General features: G+C 37.9%; 1 protein-coding gene across 3 annotated transcripts in view; it reads right to left on the minus strand.

Annotated features, from left to right (window-relative positions):
• LOC117409421 (peroxisome proliferator-activated receptor gamma coactivator 1-alpha-like) overlaps nt 1–20,227 on the minus strand; it is a 275,767-nt gene that overhangs the window by 151,488 nt on the left and 104,052 nt on the right. For all 3 annotated transcript variants that reach the window (XR_009309704.1, XM_059006127.1, XM_059006120.1), the window contains exon 2: nt 3,734–3,793. Coding sequence is in view for 2 of the 3 variants with exons in the window: in XM_059006127.1 (XP_058862110.1) it covers nt 3,734–3,793 (60 nt within the window). In the remaining variant the exon portion in view is untranslated. The remainder of the gene's footprint in view (nt 1–3,733; nt 3,794–20,227) is intronic.

A 20,227-nucleotide genomic window follows, 5' to 3' on the forward strand; every position in this document is an offset into this window, starting at 1 on the left:
TTAGTGTTTATGGTGACCAAAGCGATGTCAACAATTTTAAGACCAAAAGAATAACAATTTGAGCAACATACAGTAAAATACCAAAATTCATAGGCCCATATTCATAAAACTTACCGTCTCCTTTATCGTGCCAGTAATAGTGTTTAACATGACAGTATTTCAGCGAGTGATGCATACACGCTATTTACTGTCAAAAAACATCACTCGTCGCAACGTTAGACTAATGCCCTTAGAGACCAATTTTCTCATTGACAAATATTAGTCTGATTCATAAATCTGTATTGTGCTGTTAATAGACCCTTACTGGCATCATAATTAACATGTGCCTCAGACCAGACGGAGAATGAGATGTGTCTAGCGGTATAATTTCTTAGTATAATTTCTGTGTTTAGGAACGTGTATTTAAGCCAATAGCAATAATAAAAAAATAACTGTGTTTAATTATCCAATGATTAGGTCATTTAAATATTTTGTTATTTATAACTCATACATTAAATTAAATTGTTAACTCGTATGAACAGGTGAGGCCACTTACTGGTTGGAAAACATGAAAATCAGGTTTGTAGCCTATTTGTTGTCTAAGTGGAGAAAATGGTAGGCTTTGGTGTGCTTGTGTGGGCTGCACATGAAGATATACTGGAAGATGATCCTCCCAGAAAGATTCTGCAGATTTGAGCTGTGACTTGAGCCTGGATTACCCTGATGATGTGAGCAGGCATCAGCTTAACAGGAACACAATTACTCACCTTTGGGGCGAACGAGAACATCAACTATAGAGTTGAACTGCTAGAAAAAGTCTGTTCCCATACAATGAAAGTTACAAACTCAATGCATGATTTGGATTCTGATGTTAGCTTTTGCAGGTAAAAGCTAGGAACTCAACATATTTTTCATAGCATTCCATCTACCAATAGCGGCAGCTGAAGTAATTCTAAAGTAAATTACATTTCATAAGTCCCCCAACACGTATGTGTGTTTACTGTTTACAGCTATGGCCAAAAGTTTTGCATCATCCTATAGAATGAACTCATTTTGCTTCATAAAATTGAACGAAACCTGCTAAATAATGTAAACATTTAATTACATACGGCTTTGTAGTTTTCCAACAACTAACAAAAATGGTGAGATTTCAAAATCTAACATGAAATACTGAATTATGGCTTCCGGAAGACTTTTGCTATATCATTTTGTAGTTTCTTTGATTACATGATGTTAAAAAAAAGATCTAAATTATGTTCCTACAGTTTTTTTTTTTTTTTTGTTTTTTAATTATGTCTCAATCCTCAATCATATTTGTGTCAAACGGGATGGTAGTTAGTATTTTAGTAACTAAAAATAAACTGCAAGAAATATGTAGTGTTTTCTAATCCAATTTCACTATGAAACCAAGCAGTATTGTGTGACAGGCAGGATTTTTCAATTTAGCTGTCTTCATTTATTTTAGTTTAAAGGAAGCTTTTGCATGGTAAGGTGTGCTGTATCACTGTAAAAGCAAATGTAAGAATTAAACATGAAATGAAACACCTATAAGAAACAGATAATAAACACATCTTGGTGTTTATTTTGGAAACACAATTAAACTGCACGCTGATTATAATTTAAACACATAAATAGCAGTCATCAAAGATAGAAAGAAAGAAAGAAAGATGCATTTACATTGTATTTCATTGCTTTTTGGCCAGCTATATAGGCTTTAGAGACAAAACAGGAAATATGTTTTAAACACACAAAACACCTCAATGTTATTAAAATAAACATGCGATGCATCGCTCGGATTTAGTGTACGTGAATGGATTGTGCAAGTATTTGCAAACTGAGGAAATGCTGTAATAAATAACAACTTTTTTTTCGCCATTTAATGATGAATTGTAGGCTATTTTAATGTGACTGTGTGGTGCTGTCTTGCTGTGCCCTTTTTCAAACAAAAGTTAAACATATGAGAAAGGAACATAAAAGGATCCTTTTTTTCTCAACAAAAAGTCAAATATCATGAACTGTGACTAAAATTACATTTCTGGTGGTTACAGTTCTTATTCAGGAAGGCGTGTGAGCATATAAGCTATATAAAAATATAATCATTTTTAAAATCAAAAAGCGTACACTGCCCCTAACCTCTCATTCACTCCCAACCCCTGTGTGCAATTCATTATTTTTTAAAAAAACCTGACCTCTCAATATTTCGGACTACCTGCCTGCCTCCAAACATATCCTTTAGCCATAACATGACAATGTAAACAGACAGAGTACATTATTAACATTTTAAGTAGGGGACACAGCTTATTTGAATACCTCTGACAACTGGTTTTATAAAATGGCTTGGGTAAATTAAGTGCTGTGATTGGCTTAACAAGATCACATGACCGTGCAGTAAGAATTGTCTTACTTGACATCATAGACCAACTTACCTGATCTATTAATATTACTACACCTTAATAGTAACAATTATCTAAACAGTGTTTCTGTAGGTAAAAATGTCAACATACAACTGAAACAGCATTTAAATCACTCAACAATCTGTTTTTTCATCTCTGTCACTCATAATTACAGAAAAAATTGCAAATATACTGTGGTATTTAGTCAGAGAACAGAACAAAGAAAACTCTGAGGTAAGCAGTAGCAGTAACACTTTACTCAAATGCCATCTGAGAAATCACCACACAAGTCTCACTCAGCATGTAATATATATATATATATGCAGCAGCGGCATCTACTTAAAGTACTAAACTAAATGTCGCCTTATAAAACTGACTAATGAGTATGCAACGTTTAAATTAGACACCACAGATACATCTCACCACTACCCTCCGATTTCAGAAACATATTTAAAACAAACTAAAATCTCTACTGCTGTCTTCTGACACAACCGTTGTGCTCGCCGCAGACAGGAAGGACTGTGGCACTACGCAAACTGACACGGAAATCATTTAGTCCACATATCATCTAATGCTGGTTTACAATCAAGGGAAATGATGCCGGTTACCGGCCATCGATGTGAAAACAGCCTCTGAAATTAATGGTCAGCCTCTCTTGAACACTGCAAAACCTGAATAGGATCATTTCCTACACACACACAAAAAAAGAAGCTCCGTGAATCCTCCCTCATATATGGGAAATCAGTCTGCTTTCAATTCCCAAATGCCATTTTATCTCGAAAAAAGGTACTATAAATGGGAATGTTCAATGTAATGTTTATGGCAAATAAAAAAAGTACAAAATATATGTATTCTGGGACTATTTTTTTTTTCAGTGGAAGGATACATAATGCATTTCTAATTTTTTCCTTAAAAAAGCTAGTTTGTGTAACTGTCACATCCTGCCACCTTGTCTGAAGGTTCCGGTCTGACTGCAGCTAGACCGCTGGAGTGAGTCTGAACTACAATGCTAGAAGAGATTAGGTACCAGAAAACACACGCATGTTATCATCTTTGGCGTTTTCTTTAAAATATTTTCTTATTCCAAATTTAAGTATAAAATACAAGCAAAGAACTAAAAGATCTCCATCACAAGAAAATGGGACTGTCTACTGGTACTATTGCTAATTAGAGGTAAGATTTTAGAACCTTGGTTGGCACTCCTTTTCTATGTCCTATAAGATTCCTTATAGCACAAAGATACACACACGCACTAACATAAAATAAGTTTGTAAATAAGTCAATTACAGAAATGTCTTTATTCAGACTTGCAATTGTAGGCAGTGGGTTAAATGTTGTTTCAGCCCATGCATGTCACTTACCTGGCTTGCCTTGCTTTGTTCTTGACCAATAGAAACACAGCATGTAGACAGGAGACTCTCCTATTGGGGTACATTTAAGAAAGAAAATATCATGGCAGAAACTTTAACAGGTTAATTATTAGTATAATCAGTTTTCCAGTGTTTTTTGTTTTTTTGTATTTATTATTCAGGCTTCTGTTTTTCAGCTTTTATTAATTGTATTTTTTGAGGCTTATTTTGAGCTATTTTCGAGTTTTATGTAAATATTTTTTGTGGGGGGGGGGGGCTTACTTTCCAAAATGCTTGAGCGGTTTTTTTTTTTTTTCTGTCAAAATATGTATAGTAGTAACTCGACAGTACTTGCACACTTAAGTTGTACCTTCTTTCCATTGCTGTCTTCCACAACGAAATCCCTATGGGCACATTCTTCTGGGTTTTTTGTGTGTAGCCCTATTTATTATTTGAAAACACATTAAACAAGGATTTATTGTATGTATACATTTATAACAAAGTACATGTTGTAGCCCAGACAAGTTCAAGAGTCTTAATTTCCTGAGCCAAAAGCATCATTTATTTTGCATTGAAAATGTTCGATTTAGTCATAACTTTGGGGACCCTCACAAATTTCAACTATGCTCTTAGAAAAGCAACTGACAGACATTGCAGGGCACAATATAAACCTGCAACTTGATGAATCACTGGCCTTGTGAATTAAAGATTACTTTGTAATGATTCAGGGGAGTATGGACAGCTCTTCTTTCACTGGCATAATCAGTTCCTAGCTGCCAGTGTTTTAATTGCTTTCTTTTTAAACTCAATCTGTGCTACACAGTAAATACACTTAAAACTTTTCAGGTATTCTATTGGTTATACAATAAGAAAATAATGTGTTTTAAATAATTTATTTTACAATAATTGGTGAGTTCCCCTACAAGGTTTGTGTACATTATAAATTACACAAATGGGATTGTTTCCTTTCCACTTGTTAAATTGTGTTGCTATAGTGGCTTTTTGTGCCACTATAAATGTGTGATTGTTGGTCATGTATTACAAAGACTAACAGAATGTAATTTAAAAAAATCAATAGGACCTTTATGATACACTGATCATTTTAATTACAGTTTAATGAGGTCACAGTTTTTTGCTGCTTACGCAGAACATAAGAGGCAGCAACATTGCAAGTAACGTTATAATTTTTTAACTTCTTATGCAATTTTTGGCCATTTCATTGAAGTGAAACAGGAAGAACATTCAAATAGGTAAATAATAATTTAAATAATAATTTGGTAGCTTAGAAAAAACAATTGGAAGTACAAAAATCTTCAGTCAAATCAGACTATAGCCATAACATCTTTAAATTATGATCTTTCAAGTCTCAGTTACTTCCTGGTGTATTAGCATTAAAAAAGGGGTTTTGATCAAATACATCCAATAAAGGGTGATGCTAATCCCATAAGGTATCCATTTCAGCAATAAAAATCAAATCAATCTTGACTATCAATCTTTAACAGTAACCTAACACTGAATGCTACGATTGTCATGTTTTGCATAAATAGAGAGCTGATCATGTCCGATAACCAGATTCTTGAAACACCAGCAGCAGCTTATTCAAAGAATGGAACAGCCATTGTAAAAATACAGCCAAAAGGCCATGACCAGCCAACAAGGTGAAAAGAAATCTATCTGCCTGCTGGTCCGCTTGTGGTAAGTCATACAGACCTTGTTCTAGCTGAAATACCAGCAGCCACAAGGTGAAATTTAAGTAGCAAAATATAGACTGGAGATAGTGGAAAGGCCAAGCAGAGGATGAGCTGTGGATGCAGGTCTGTTGGGACATAAATGCACTCTGTAAGCAGTGTTCCTCACATGGTAATGTGTCTAAAAATGGTTCTCAATGAGCTGCCACCCCATTATCACAGCCCACATATTTAAATTTATAAAATTTGAAAACTGTAAACCTAGGGGAAAAAAGGAAAATATAAAAGATGAACATGGCCATGTTTCAATCCACTTTTTTGTGATTACAAAAAACAGTAGCGAAATCCAATTTGGAATTATACTAAAATAATGTGACAGGCCAAGGTTCTGTGTTTTTTAACCAGTGGTGGATAGAAATGTGAAGTACAATGATTTTTTTTTTTCGGTTTTTATTAATTTCATTTTTTGCTGCTTATTTTTAGCTATTTTCAAGCTTTATGTCAATCAGTTTTTTTGTTTCCTGGGCTTTTGCTTTTTTTATACTGTATGAAATTATTGTTTTTGGTTGCTTTCCAAAATTTGTAGGCATTTTTTTTTCTGTCACAATATTAACTTGACAGTACTTGCACATTTCAATTGTACCTTCTTTCCTTTTCTGTCTTCCACAACGAAATCCAAATGAGCATATTCTTCTGGGTTTTCTGTGTGTTTTTACATTTCGCCATAATTTACAATTCTGTTTTAAATTCCACAAGCGTGTAAATACTATCGCAATATAGCTTAAACTGCAATATAGCTTAAATCTCGCGAGCAAGAATAACCATCAGCTTCAAGTCATTATAATCTTATTTATTATTTGTTTATTTAGCAGACGCCTTTATCCAAGGCGACTTACAGAGACTCGGGTGTGTGAACTTTGCATCAGCTGCGGAATCACTTACAACAACGTCTCACCCGAAAGACGGAGCACAAGGAGGTTAAGTGACTTGCGCAGGGTCACACAATGAGTCAGTGGCTGAGGTGGGATTTGAACCGGGGACCTCCTAGTTACAAGCCCACTTCTTTAACCACTGGACCACACAGCCTCCACCCTCCATTATTTAAAATCTCGTAACTGTGTTACAATCCTCCAATAGAAATGTATGAATGTGCTGCCGCTCAGTAGTTGGGGTGGGTTTAAAGTATTCAGAACAAATTAATGCGAGATACACATCAGGAAGGAGGGACCAGCTGCACTGGGGAATTAAAAAAATAAATTGTAGGTTACTGTATTTAATTTTTTTTTTTTTTCACGGGGAAAGGGATCAAATCAACAAACTGAGTAACCATTTCCAGTGTTTTTCCAGTGTTTATTGGCTATTCATCGATTTAATTTTTTTTGTATCAGGGGTGTTGTATCGTTTATCTGTTAAAAATGAAAATCAGTATAATACACATGCATACACTTATTTTTTTGTAGTTCATTCACTCATCCAAATTATACATTTGACAATGTTGTAGCTTTTTATGCTTTACCAGATCCCTTAAATATTATGTTTCTATTTCTGTTATGTTTATTTTCTAAGTTAACTTTATTGTTATGGCATATCGTAGCACCTGTTCATCCTTCATGGCCAGTTCTCCATTGTCCACAAGGGCTTTACTTGGTGAAATAAAAGAATCTGTTGATTGGATGAGTGTGCTTGTTTGTTTATAGTGTTTCTGGCCTTTTCTCAGTTATCACGTTGACATCCTTCAGTGTTTGTACGGTGTACTGCATATCAACGACTATCAGTGCATTACTTAGTAAAGTGTTTGCTATCCACTCAATTGAGAAGCAGCAATTCATCAGATGTACGTTTAATTTGTTTGTTTGTTTATTATTGACTTTGTGTACTTGGTATTTAATGATTAAAGAGTAAATCAACATGATCACTGTGTAACTGTGTATGTACACTCAGGGCACAGTTCAATAAACAATCTTAGATTCTTGTCTTTGCTAGAAGATAGCCTTTATTTGCAAATACATACTCTTCAACAGGTTGTCAGACCTGATGGGTCACTGTCTAACAGGGCACCTGACGCATAAATGTGTATTCATTGGCCAGACTGTGTGGATATGTGCTGGGTTACAAATTATTGTATTCTCATGAATATTCCACTTCCAGCTACTGTTACTGTTTTTATGAAAGAGTTCGGTTTCCCTCTGTCCTCCTATAGGAGACTGCTTTCCCACTATAATAATCTCTTCTTACTTAAGCAATGGAGCCCAGACCTCTTTGGGGAAGTAATTTAGTGGCCTACCGTAAATAAAAAATAACATTTCTAATTCTCTTTTAAGTTATTTTAATGGCAACTCCATGGCACAATAATAAACTTCTGAACTGATAACTGTTTTACCTCAACAAATTCAAAAGGCACATGGGATGTAGGGCCAAAGTTTGGAATTCTTAATGTTTTCTGCAATTACTTTTAAAAGGAATGTGTCAGCAACACACATTCCCCGCCACGGCTGTGAATTCAAAATGAGAAAAACTGATGACCATGTCATGGATCAACAGTTTGTATAGAACAGTATAAATAATCAATGGCAATGAAATGTTGAATTCGTTTTTGATAAGTGGTTCTCTATATATACGATTTCATCCCCTGTGGGGGGACAATAACGCTTTGTTCTTTGGCATTGCTTAACAGAGAAGAGAATTGAAATGGTCGAATTATAATACAGGCTCGATATCAGGTGTAAGAGCATTTAGGTATTTCTGATTCCTGTCCCAAATCTTGTATTAAAGTTTTGAAAGGGAAAGGGGCCACGATAACTGGCCTCAAAAGGGTGGAAGCAAAAATGCATCTGAGTTTAAAGCAGGCGTTCTTTTGAGAGCAGAAAGCGTCTCACACTCTACCGATTGCATATTGGTGAAAATAAAGGTCAAAGTGTGTAATAAAAAAAAACAAAAAACAGGTATTGACAATTTTGGAAGTAATCAAGTTATACAAAAGCAGGTTTAAAATGTCAGGTTTGCCTGCTTTAGAACACTAATTACAGTATGTACAAACTTTAAAAAAATATCTTTGTTACAATGTCATGTATTATATTGATTTCATAAGAAATCAGGTTTTAATTTTTTTCTGAAACCTAAGCTGCAATAAAGGTTTATGAGTTCCCATCTGAAACCACAATTTTTTTCACTGCTTATTTGGTAGTAAAAAAACTAATTTGAATAGTATTTTTAGAAACACAAATTCACAGATAGTTAATATGCACACTATTACAGTACAAAATGACAACATGCTGCCAATTGCTGGTGTCTTTTGTAAGTACACTGTATGTGATTTTGTAATTACCATGTAACCATGGCATATACAATATATAACAACTCACTGTCTACAGCTATGTTTCCCCCAAACGTTTTTATGCGCTAAAACTCATGCATATAAAAAAAAACTGTGATGGAAACAGGCAAAATAAATAATATGTTCGATAGGGTGGATACAAATGTATTGTGTACTTTTTTCTGTTATTTAAGTCATACGTGGTCAACGCAGCACACCTCTACCCAGACATATCATGTGTTAATCAAGAAACTACACTAACATAATGTAGTTCTTTCATTTTCGAAATGTCACATTTTTCCATTTTTGTCAGTATTTCATTATGTATATGGAAAAATACAAAACGGTGTGTAATTCAATATGTTAACATAACATTATTCAGCAGGTTTCATTCCACTATGGTTCATTCTGTAGGGTGCTGAAAAACATTTTCCATAGCTGTAATTGCCACCCACATTTATCAAAAAGAATGATTCTTGAATCACTGACGTGTTTTTGTAATATGAAAAAAAACTTGGTGGGGAGCACTGGACAGAGCAGTTACAGTACTTCAACTTAAATAACACATCATATGCAGGGATCAGCACAGTCATGTTACATGACGGACACCTTACAAAATACTGACCTCACTAGGACATTATCATATACATTAATATTACGTACATTTCATTATAATATAAAACAAACATCCTTCATAATGCTGGGCTAGCATTTTCTGAACTGGATAATTATTTTGTTCATTTTCCAAACTGAATATGGCTGCACTCAAGATTTTCTGCATTACATCCAGATATTTCTGTTAGAACTCGGAGCGGACTTGCTTCAACGTTTACTAAACGGTGATAAATAATAAGTTGATCAGAGATCATTCTGTGTGTCCTTTTGGTCCAAGTTTATAAATGCCGACATACACCTGAGCCGTTTTCTTTCACTTCTCTTACAAACATCTCCAGATGAACCTATATGCAAATTACACTATAGCGTAGGGCCCCCAGTAGAATTGGGGCCCCCGCGAGGTCTCTGTTTGTTTGGGACATTTTACAAAAACTGCATGCAGGCAGGCAGGCGGGCCCACACACACAGGAAGAGAGGCGCACAGAAGCTTGCTCTCGGTTAATTTTGTTCTTTTATGACGGCTATGCATTTCTTTCTTGATTACAGCATACCTGGTCTGAGTATCTCACTTAGCTTCCTGCTAATGTACAATACCAAATGCTCCACGCCCTCTACCGCCTTTGAGAGATCCTTCCCTAGTGCTATGTCAGAGGCATCAGTCTGCAGGATAAAATGTATGAATCAGGCTCAATTTGCGTATTCATTTATTTCAGTTTTAGGGCCAATTTAAAAACCTGTCCTGTCTCAAATATGCACAGTATGCCTCTTTAAATTTTAAAAACTTTCCTTTTTCATTTGGGGGTTGGGATTTTAGAAAAAAAAGGCAGGGAAAGGTAAACCTGTACAATGAGGGAGGCTGAAGGAAATTCAAATGTATGTCTGCAGCTGGCAAAAATGGTTTAAGTCCATAGTGTTTGTTTCTCACTCTCTAAAAAAAAAATACATATACATACATACATATCTGCATTTTTCTGAGATGGCATCTAGAGGCTGCAAGCATCCGGCAGACGCATTTTGCTATGTCTGCGGCCAATTTATCAAGACAAGAGTGAAAAAGTACTCCGTGGAAGCATCTGCTAAGATGTGTGAGGCCTACAATGCATATTTCGGCATGCCTGTCGGGGATCAAGACAAACCCTGGGCACCTCATTTCACCTGCGAGCACTGCAAAAAAACTCTGGAAGGTAAAATTTTTTAAATTGTAAAAGTTTTTAATTTTAAAATGTTTTACAATTTTCAATGTTATTGAAAAAATATATCATATATGAAAAATGTTGCGAGAATCTCTTACACATTAGTCATGGGTGAAATAAATGTATTTTTGTAGGATGGTACAGAGGGGAAAAGAGAGCCATGAAGTTCGCTATCCCAAGAATTTGGAGGGAACCCACTGACCACTCAAGCAACTGCTACTTCTGCATGGTGGACCCTTCCAAACGTCGGACTGGCAAGAATGCACCTGCTATCACGTATCCGGACCTTCCTTCATCCATCGCCCCGGTGCCACACTGCCATGAGCTCCCCGTACCCACTCCTCCGGAGAGAGAGCAGCCGTCTTTAGAAGAGAGCAGCAAGTCAGAGAGCGAGGAAGACGCTGTAGATCCAGATGACAATTTCAGAGGTGGAGCTGAGGAGAGAAACCCATACTACCCCAACCAAAAAGACCTCAACGACTTGATTAGAGATCTTGGTCTCACCAAGTCCAATGCCGAGCTTTTGACGTCTAGGCTCAAGCAGTGGAACTTGTTGGATGAAAGTGTGCAAGTCGCAGATCAGAGGAAGCGTCACCAACCTTTTTCCAGCTTCTTCACCCGTCAAGATGGACTCTGCTTCTGCCACAATGTGACCAGTCTGTTCGAGGCAATCGGAATTGCCTGTAACCAGAATGAGTGGCGCCTCTTCATTGACAGCTCATCCAGGAGCCTCAAAGCCGTGCTGCTCCATAATGGTAACAAGTACCCGTCTCTTCCCCTGGCTCACTCGGTGCACCTCAAAGAGGATTACAACAGCATCAAGACCTTGCTGGACGCCTTGAAGTATGATGAGTACGGCTGGGAGGTCATAGGAGACTTCAAAATGGTGGCATTCCTGATGGGTCTCCAAGGTGGTTTTACCAAGTTTCCCTGCTATCTTTGCCTTTGGGACAGCAGGGACACCAAGGCGCACTACCACAGGCGGGACTGGCCACAGCGGACCGAGTTCTCTGTGGGGAGGAACAACATCAAGTGGGAGCCACTGGTGGACCCCCGGAAGGTGCTGATGCCACCACTGCACATCAAATTGGGCCTTATGAAACAATTTGTCAGAGCTCTAGATAAGGAGTCGGCAGCCTTCAAGTACCTTCAAGACTTCTTCCCTAAGCTGTCTGAGGCAAAGGTCAAAGCCGGTGTCTTCGTCGGACCACAGATAAAGAAGATCCTGGAGTGCAATGAATTCCTCAAGAAGCTCACTAGTAAGGATAAAGCGGCTTGGAACAGCTTTGTCGCAGTGGTTCGGGGCTTCCTGGGCAATCACAAGGCCGAAAACTATGTGGAGCTGGTTGAGACTCTGGTGAAGAACTACGGCACAATGGGCTGTAGGATGTCCCTCAAAGTCCATATCCTTGATGCTCATCTTGATCAATTCAAGGAGAACATGGGAGCGTACTCGGAGGAGCAAGGCGAGCGCTTCCACCAGGATATACTGGACTTTGAACGCCGCTACCAAGGACAGTATAACGAGAACATGATGGGAGACTACATTTGGGGGCTGATTCGTGAAAGTGATTTACAGTATAATCGTAAATCTCGAAAAACTACTCACTTCTAAATCTTTTGTAGTCATTTTTGTATTACTTTAGTATAAATACATGTTAATTTGGATTCATATGTTGTTTTTTTCTGACTTTATGTGAACGAAAAGACACAAATTCGCCCGTTTTCTCATTGGAAATAGGTAAATTTCAAAATATCACTGTCCTGGTCACAAAAGCAAAGTTTGTGGGGAATAATAGCCATTTTCTATAATTTTGAGGCATAAGCATGTGATTTCTGTCATATGGTACAAGGCAATAAAGGCATACACAGTTTAACAAGCCTCTTCTATTTATATATATATATATATATATATATATATATATATATATATATATATATACACACACACACTACCGGTCAAAAGTTTTAGAACACCCCCATTTTTCCAGTTTTTATTGAAATTTAAGCATTTGAAGTCCAGTGAATAACCTGAAATGGTACAAAGGTAAGCGGTAAACTGCCAGAGGTTAAAAAAAAAAGTTTAGGTTACCAAAAACTGAAAAATAATGTACATTTCAGAGTTATACAAAAAGGCCTTTTTCAGGGAACAAGTAATGGGTTAACAACTTACAGCTGTTCTGCAGCAATGGAAGTAAATTAAGCCTTGAAAGTTGATGCTAACAATTCCTACAGGTGTCCCAACTTTTGTTGATTACTTAAAAACCCTATGTCTGTATAAAAGCAGTGTTGGAACAGACTGTGTTACTACACCCTCTTAAGCATTATTTGGACAGTATTGTACTGCAGGATGTAGTATATTGCTCTCATAATGGCGAGAAAAAGGCAATTAACAAAGGAAGACAGACAGACCATTATAACCCTTAAAAGAGTAGGTCTTTCCTTTAGAGAAATTGCAAAGAAAGCCAAGGTGTCAGTGAGTACAGTTTCCTACACCATCAAAAGGCACTTGGAAACTGGAGGAAACTCTGACAGGAAGAGGTCTGGCAGACCAAAGCCACAACAGAATCAGAAGATAAGTTTCTGAGAGTCAACAGCTTGCGTGATAGGCGGCTCACAGGACAACAGCTTCAAGCACAGCTTAACACTGGTCGAAGTAAGCAAGTCTCAGTTTCAACTGTGAAGAGAAGACTTCGAGCTGCAGGTTTGACAGGTCGAGTGGCAGTAAGAAAGCCATTGCTAAGATGGCAAAATAAGAAAAAGAGGCTTGCCTGGGCCATGAAGCACCGCCAGTGGACTACTGAAGACTGGAAGAAGGTCTTATGGACCGATGAAGCAAAATTTGAAATCTTCAGTTCATCACGCAGGGTTTTTGTACGCCGTCGAGTAGGCAAAAGGATGGTTCCTCGGTGTGTGACACCAACTGTCAAACATGGAGGAGGAAGCGTGATGGTCTGGGGCTCTTTTGCTGGATCCAGACTCAGCGACTTGCACAGAGTGAGTGGCACCCTGAACCAAAACTGCTACCACAGCATTTTGCAGCGCCATGCAATACCCTCTGGTATACGCCTAGTTGGTCAGGGGTTCATCCTACAGCAAGATAATGACCCAAAACATACCTCCAGGCTATGTCAGAACTACCTTAGAAGAAAAGAACAAGACGGTAGGCTTCAATCATGGAATGGCCAGCACAGTCTCCAGACTTAAACCCCATCGAGCTGGTTTGGGATGAACTGGACAGAAGGGTGAAAGCAAAGCAACCTACAAGTGCAACACATTTGTGGGAACTTCTGCAACAGTGTTGGGAAGAACTTTCCGAACAATATTTGATTTCCATTGTAGAAAGAAGTGTGTTCGGCTGTTATATCTGCAAAAGGTGGCTACTTTGATGAGTCAAAAATTTAGATTAAATTTTGTTAAACAAAACGATTCCATGATTTCTTTTTTATCTCCAATTGTTTATTTGTTCTATGCTTTAATTTCAGAGTACATTGAGACATTAAACTGCGTAAATTTCAATAAAAACTGGAAAAATGGAGGTGTTCTACAACTTTTGACCGGTAGTGTATATACACACACACACACACACTGTGCCACGAAAAAGTATTTACCCCGTCTGATTTTCTGCATTTTTGCATATTTTTGACACTGAATGTTATCAGATCTTCAACCAAAACCTGATATTTGATAAAAGGGACCCTGAGTGAACAAATAACACAAACATGTGATATATATTTTATTTATTTATTAAAGAAAGTTATGCAACGCCCAATTCCCCTGTGTGAAAAAGTAATCGCCCCCTTAGACTTAATAACTGGTTACGCCACCTTTAACTGCAACCAAACGCTTCCTGTAGTTATTGATTAGTCTCTCACAGCGCCGTGGAGGAATTTTGGCCCACTCCTCCATGTAGAACTGCTTCAACTCAATGACATTTGTGGATTTTCAAGCATGAACTGCTTGTTTCAGGTCCTGCCACAACATCTCAATGGGGTTTAGGTCTGGCCTTTGACTAGGCCATTCCAAAACTTTAAATTTCTTGTTCTTCAACCATTCTGATGTAGACTTGCTTGTGTGTTTCGGATCATTGTCTTGCTGCATGACCCAGCTGCGCTTCAGCTTCAGCTCACGGACGGATGGCCTGACATTCTCCTGTAGAATTCTCTGATACAGAGCAGAATTCATGGTTCCTTCAATGATGGCAAGGCGTCCTGGTCCTGATGCAGCAAAGCATCCCCAAACCATGACACTACCACCACCATGCTTGTCCGTTAGTATGAGGTTCTTACTGTGGAATGCAGTGTTTGGTTTTCGCCAGACATAACGGGGCCCATGTCGGCCAAAAAGTTCCACTTTTGACTCATCTGTCCATAGAACATTGTGCCATGAATCCCATTTTTGCCCAGTGTCTTTCTGATGGTGGAGTCATGAACACTGACCTTAGCCGAGGCGAGAGAGGCCTGCAGATCCCTGGATGTTGTTCTAGGGTTCTTTGTGACTTCCTGGATGATTTTACGCCTTGCTCTTGGAGAGATTTTGGCAGGACGGCCACTCCTGGGAAGATTCTCTACTGTCCCAAACTTTCTCCATTTGGACAATATAGCTCTGACTGTGGTTGGGTGGAGCCCCAGAGCCTTAGAAATGGCTTTGTAACCCTTTCCAGACTGATAGGCATCAACAACTTTTTTCCGGAGGTCTTCAGGAATTTATTTTGTTCGTGGCATGATGTGCCTCTAGAACCTGTGTGCTGACAACTCCACTCTGATGGTAAGGGCAAAAGTTTTATATTGGGCAGGGCTGGCCCAAATCAGGCCTGGTTGTTAACCAAAGTACTCAAACAGCTGACCCTAATTATCCCTTTAATTGAGTTGAGTTAACTAGGGGGGGCAATAACTTTTTCACACCTGAAGATTGCATGTTTGATTACCTTGCACACCAAACAAATGAAAGAAGCACCAAACTCTGGTGTCATTTTTTCTCTCAGACTCCCTCTATATACTACTACAACCCACAAAAAAATCTGACCAAATACAATGTGAGAAATGTGCAAAAATGCTGAAAATCAGACAGGGGGCAAATACTTTTTCACGGCACTGTGTGTATATATATATATACTGTATATATATATATATATATTGTAACACAGCAGGGAGGGGGTTAAAATCCTCCCTGCATAAAACATGTGCGCAGGCACATTTTTGTTTTATTGTTAATTATCCCCTGCACCTGGGTAGTAATTGTAAATTAGGACCAGGTGCAGGGTATATAAGAGGTGCAGTCAGTCTGCACAGGGCTCCTGTGTGTATAGCCCACTTGCGAGTGTGTGCAGGCGTACCAAGAGAGTGAAGGTTTGTTTGTTTAAAAACTGTGTGTTTTGTTTTTGTTTGATTTTGGTTTTTGCAGCTAAACAGCTTAGCTGTCCTGTTATATAGTTTACGTTCCTGTTTTGTGTTTTAGTTTAGTGCTCAAGAAAGAGCTAGGTGTTTGTTTTGTTTATTTTGTTTTGTTCATTTGGTTTATTAAAAATAGTGCGTAGCTCAATTTCCTGTGTCGTGGGTCTGTTTTAAAGGGGCAACAAACCGCGGAGTGGTGCAGTTTTGTTACAATATAGATAGATAGATACTAATATAGCCTCCAAATGAAAAACAATTACCATTTGTGATGGGGTACACGCCCCCTATGTGTATTTTGTGATTCTGTGTTGTGTTGTTATTATTTTAAATGTATGTATTTGTGCACAGGTGTTTTAGGTGGGCAGGGAAGGGTTAGTTGCCTTCCCAGCCAAATCACTTCACGTGTACAATGTGCCCGAGTCTGAGACTGCAAGTTCGCTAGAAATGTGTTCGTCTTGTTGATGGAAACATAGCTTATGCGTGCTTAGATGAAACTGGTAACTGATAAAGATGGCAGATGCCCTGAATAGATGTAGTGAACAAACAGTGGTAACACAATGTACAGAGTTTGGCTTATTTTCCTCCTGGTCTTCACACTCTTACTGTGAGAAGTAAGCAACCAGATACATTTAACGCATTACTGCCGTGCTGCTGCCGTGCTGAATAAAAGAGCCCATTGGTTAGAATGACTTTAATGCTATATATGCTGCATTGACAGCTTGGTTAATCTTTTAAATCCTCGTTAGATACAGTAAGTTGTTCATACCTCAGGTGCGTATTCAGTTATTCTTAAGGTTCTGTCAGTTTTAGTTCCAGTCTCATATACAACATGAAAGATAGATGTGATTCTCTAAGACATACCAGACAAACACTGTAGCTGCCAGTGTTACTGTAGTTCAAGTGGCAATTCATATGACAACTGAATAGGTTTTCTTGTAAAAAGGTTTACCATACATTTAGTTCCCCTAATGTCATTACTCTCATTTTACAGTCATAACACCAGTCCAAACTCGGAGCTTGCAGTCACACACATTGTACCCTAAACATGACACACCGAATCTGGCTCCCAGCTGAAATAAAATAGGAAATGACTAAATTAGATCAGGTGCCCCTAACACAAAGCATGAAAAATACATCTCAGCTTTCTCTGTCTTTGTACAGTGGTTTCTGTTGTTCCTACGGGCATTAAAAGTCAAGCGCTGGCTTTCCTCATACAGCTTTAGATTTACTTAGGCAGGAATTCAATAAATAAAATACAATAGGGGTCTGATGAACCTGCTGCTACCATGCCCTTGGTGCTTACTAAAGGATAAATGTAAGGGATGCATGTAATGACAACACATTGTAGATCTAGGAACTTCTGAGCAAAATACTTGGCAGCGACTAAGTAGCCCAGTTTTTCCCAGACTTGCTGAGCTGTCATTTTGTATTACTCTGAAAATGTTTTCGTGTTGGTTTGATCATAAAACAAGCATTGTAATTGGTGTATGTAGCTCTTTTTAAACAACACACTTTTTACATTAAAACCTTTATGAAAGGTGTGTTTAGATACCAGTATGTGAGTAATACAGCACTGCTATTATATTTCATAAAGAAATATCCAGTCTATAAAAAAACTCCCAAACAACAAATAAATATAATTCAAGCATATAATTAAGCACTTCAAGTTTATTTTTGTTTCAAGTGTATTTTTCTCATTTAAAAAAAATAAAGGTTAATTAAGACTTTGAAAATATCTACAGTATTCATGGTTGCAGTAAGGCAATGTCGCGGTCAAGGCTGGCCAGCGACAGCAATAGCAACACAGTAGTGGAAGATTACAGTTGAACACTTTTTACATCAGACAACAAACAAACAAAAGGTGTAAACAAACAAAAAAAACAAAATACAGCCCCCAAGCAAAGCTATCACGCCGCATTGATAAGGAGAACAACCTGCTACTCCCAGTCTTCTCCCTAAATCAATCTCCCCGCCACAAACAAACCGTTCTTGTTTCTTTTTAATGCTGTTGTGTCTTCTCCAGGTGGCTGATTGGCTGATCAATCAGACAATCATCCTCCCCAGAAAGACACCACACCAAACCAATTACCTTATTTAAAACAATGTGGCTGTGCACAGGGTGGCCATCTTAGCTCCATGCTGTTCCCCTACTCTTGAGCCAAGATGGCTGCCAGCCACAGCAACACATATATTAATGTGCAGGGCCCCTGCCCTGTCACAATGGTGTAATGAGCAAATCACTAAAAGGCACAAAATTGTGTTAAAAGACATGTACAGTGACAGAGGAAACTCACAATTTAATCTGAAAAGGAAACATTTCATAAACAAGCAGAGACAGTCAGCCTTTTCTGATACTGCACTGCATTGTTGATTGGTTTGACAAATGCTTTTTTATCTGCAATGTTCTTGACTTAATGCCACCTAATAATATCTTGCTTGAAGCCAAATATACTTTGCATTTATGAAGCTGAACCCCTTGCTAAGGGAAACCGTCATTCTAGCCTCAAACCCTGTTACATTCTTTTGCTACTGACCTTTATTCTTGCAATCTTTCTGCCAAAACCTTTGTGCTGTTGAAAGACTGGGACATGTTACATCGTTGCCAACTTAGTGTGCCACACTGATGGTATTTTCTGAAACGTGTTGCAGGGCACACACTGTACATGAGTGCAGAAACAGTAATACATGATGATTAAGAACACACAATAATAAGCAGATAAAAAATGTAATATTATGTAAAGTATACAACAGTAGTACAGCTGGGTGTATATTAATCTGCTGTTTCTTTACATAATATCTACTTTGTATATTAAATGTTATTTTTGCTATCTCTATCTTGGTCATCAAATTAAAAGATTGATATCTGAGATAGGTGTATGTGCAGCAGCTCTCCATTATGCTGTATAAAATCTCTATTGCAATCTCATGTTAATGTAAAATGTTACTTTTTTAAACTTAAGGGCACGGTGTGTAGAATTTAACTTTTTTTTTAATTATGTTAAGCAGAGCATTAAAGGATGCAGTGTAAGATGTGAAAGTGTCTTATTTTTAATTGCTAAGCAATGTGAATAGCAAACTCAATTTAAAGTTTATTTTGCATTTTTTTTATTGAACGCAGGCAGCCACCTATGCATTGGAAATAGGCTTTCAGAGATAAGACCTGATTTTTTTCACTACAAAGCAACACATAAATCTATATTGCAGTTAACACCTCAAAGCCTTACTTTCAAAGCCTCAGATCGCTTTTTACCTGAGTGCAAGTTTTGCACCAAAGCATTTAATTACTAATATATTATGCTGAAAGCTACTCTTTGATTAATGAATGTATCAGACGTTTGCAGAGATTGTTTTGTGTGAAGATAATAGACTTGCAGGACACTGTGGTAACAATACATTAAACATCACAGATTAAAAGAACTACAGGTCCTAGGGAAGATAACAGCTAGGAGACAACTGATAGACCCAATACATGCCTTTAACAGGTCCAACGCTGCTGTGCCATGTTCTTTAATGAACCACAAGAATGGGAATCTGGTTTTTACTCCTGAACTCCATGACCACATCCTCTGACTGCAAAGTGAATACATTAGAATGTTCTTTAGCTACAGAATAAAGGTGGAATCTGATCTAGAATTACAATTCCTATTCTCAAAAATATATTCAGTACGTTCTCACCAGACTTGCTTGACATTCCAAGCGCTGGTGTAGTTGAGCCGGAACACGCCGGAACACTGTTCCGGTACTTTTTTCTATAGGCAGAACCGTGACTTAAAAATTAACTTACGAATCTTTACCAATTTGTTATGAAAATGCTTATATAGCGCCCAGCCACTTAATTGTCAGATCTCTTTTGATGGTACACAAATCAGAGTCTCCAATAACAGGCACATATTTTAAATGTTTGCAGAGTCAAGATTCCCACACAATTGTCTGATTCAGTCAGTCGTCCTTGTGATGCAATGAAGAGAACATTAGGAACTTCTATTACAAACTACAGTACTAAAGGTTTAGCAGGCTAACACTTTTTTACTAAAGATGCTGACGAAGAAGACAGCAAAGGTGCATCCTATGACTGTGGCCATAAACACATGTTTAAAGCTGCTTTGTATATACAGTAGGTCAGTGCAGAGACCCGGGGATTGGAATAAACAACTGCTCTTGCAACTGGCTTAGCACTTTGTACCCTGGGGGTTACATTGTAAATTTCTGGACTGGAATGTGTGTCCGTCCACATTTTTTTTCCCCGCGTCTCTCTGAGGAGGTTAATCAAGGGCAGCAGTGGCAGATTTTTTTTTTTTTTTTTT

This window comes from Acipenser ruthenus, chromosome 2, assembly GCF_902713425.1.
Source record: "Acipenser ruthenus chromosome 2, fAciRut3.2 maternal haplotype, whole genome shotgun sequence".
Lineage (NCBI taxonomy): Eukaryota > Metazoa > Chordata > Actinopteri > Acipenseriformes > Acipenseridae > Acipenser > Acipenser ruthenus.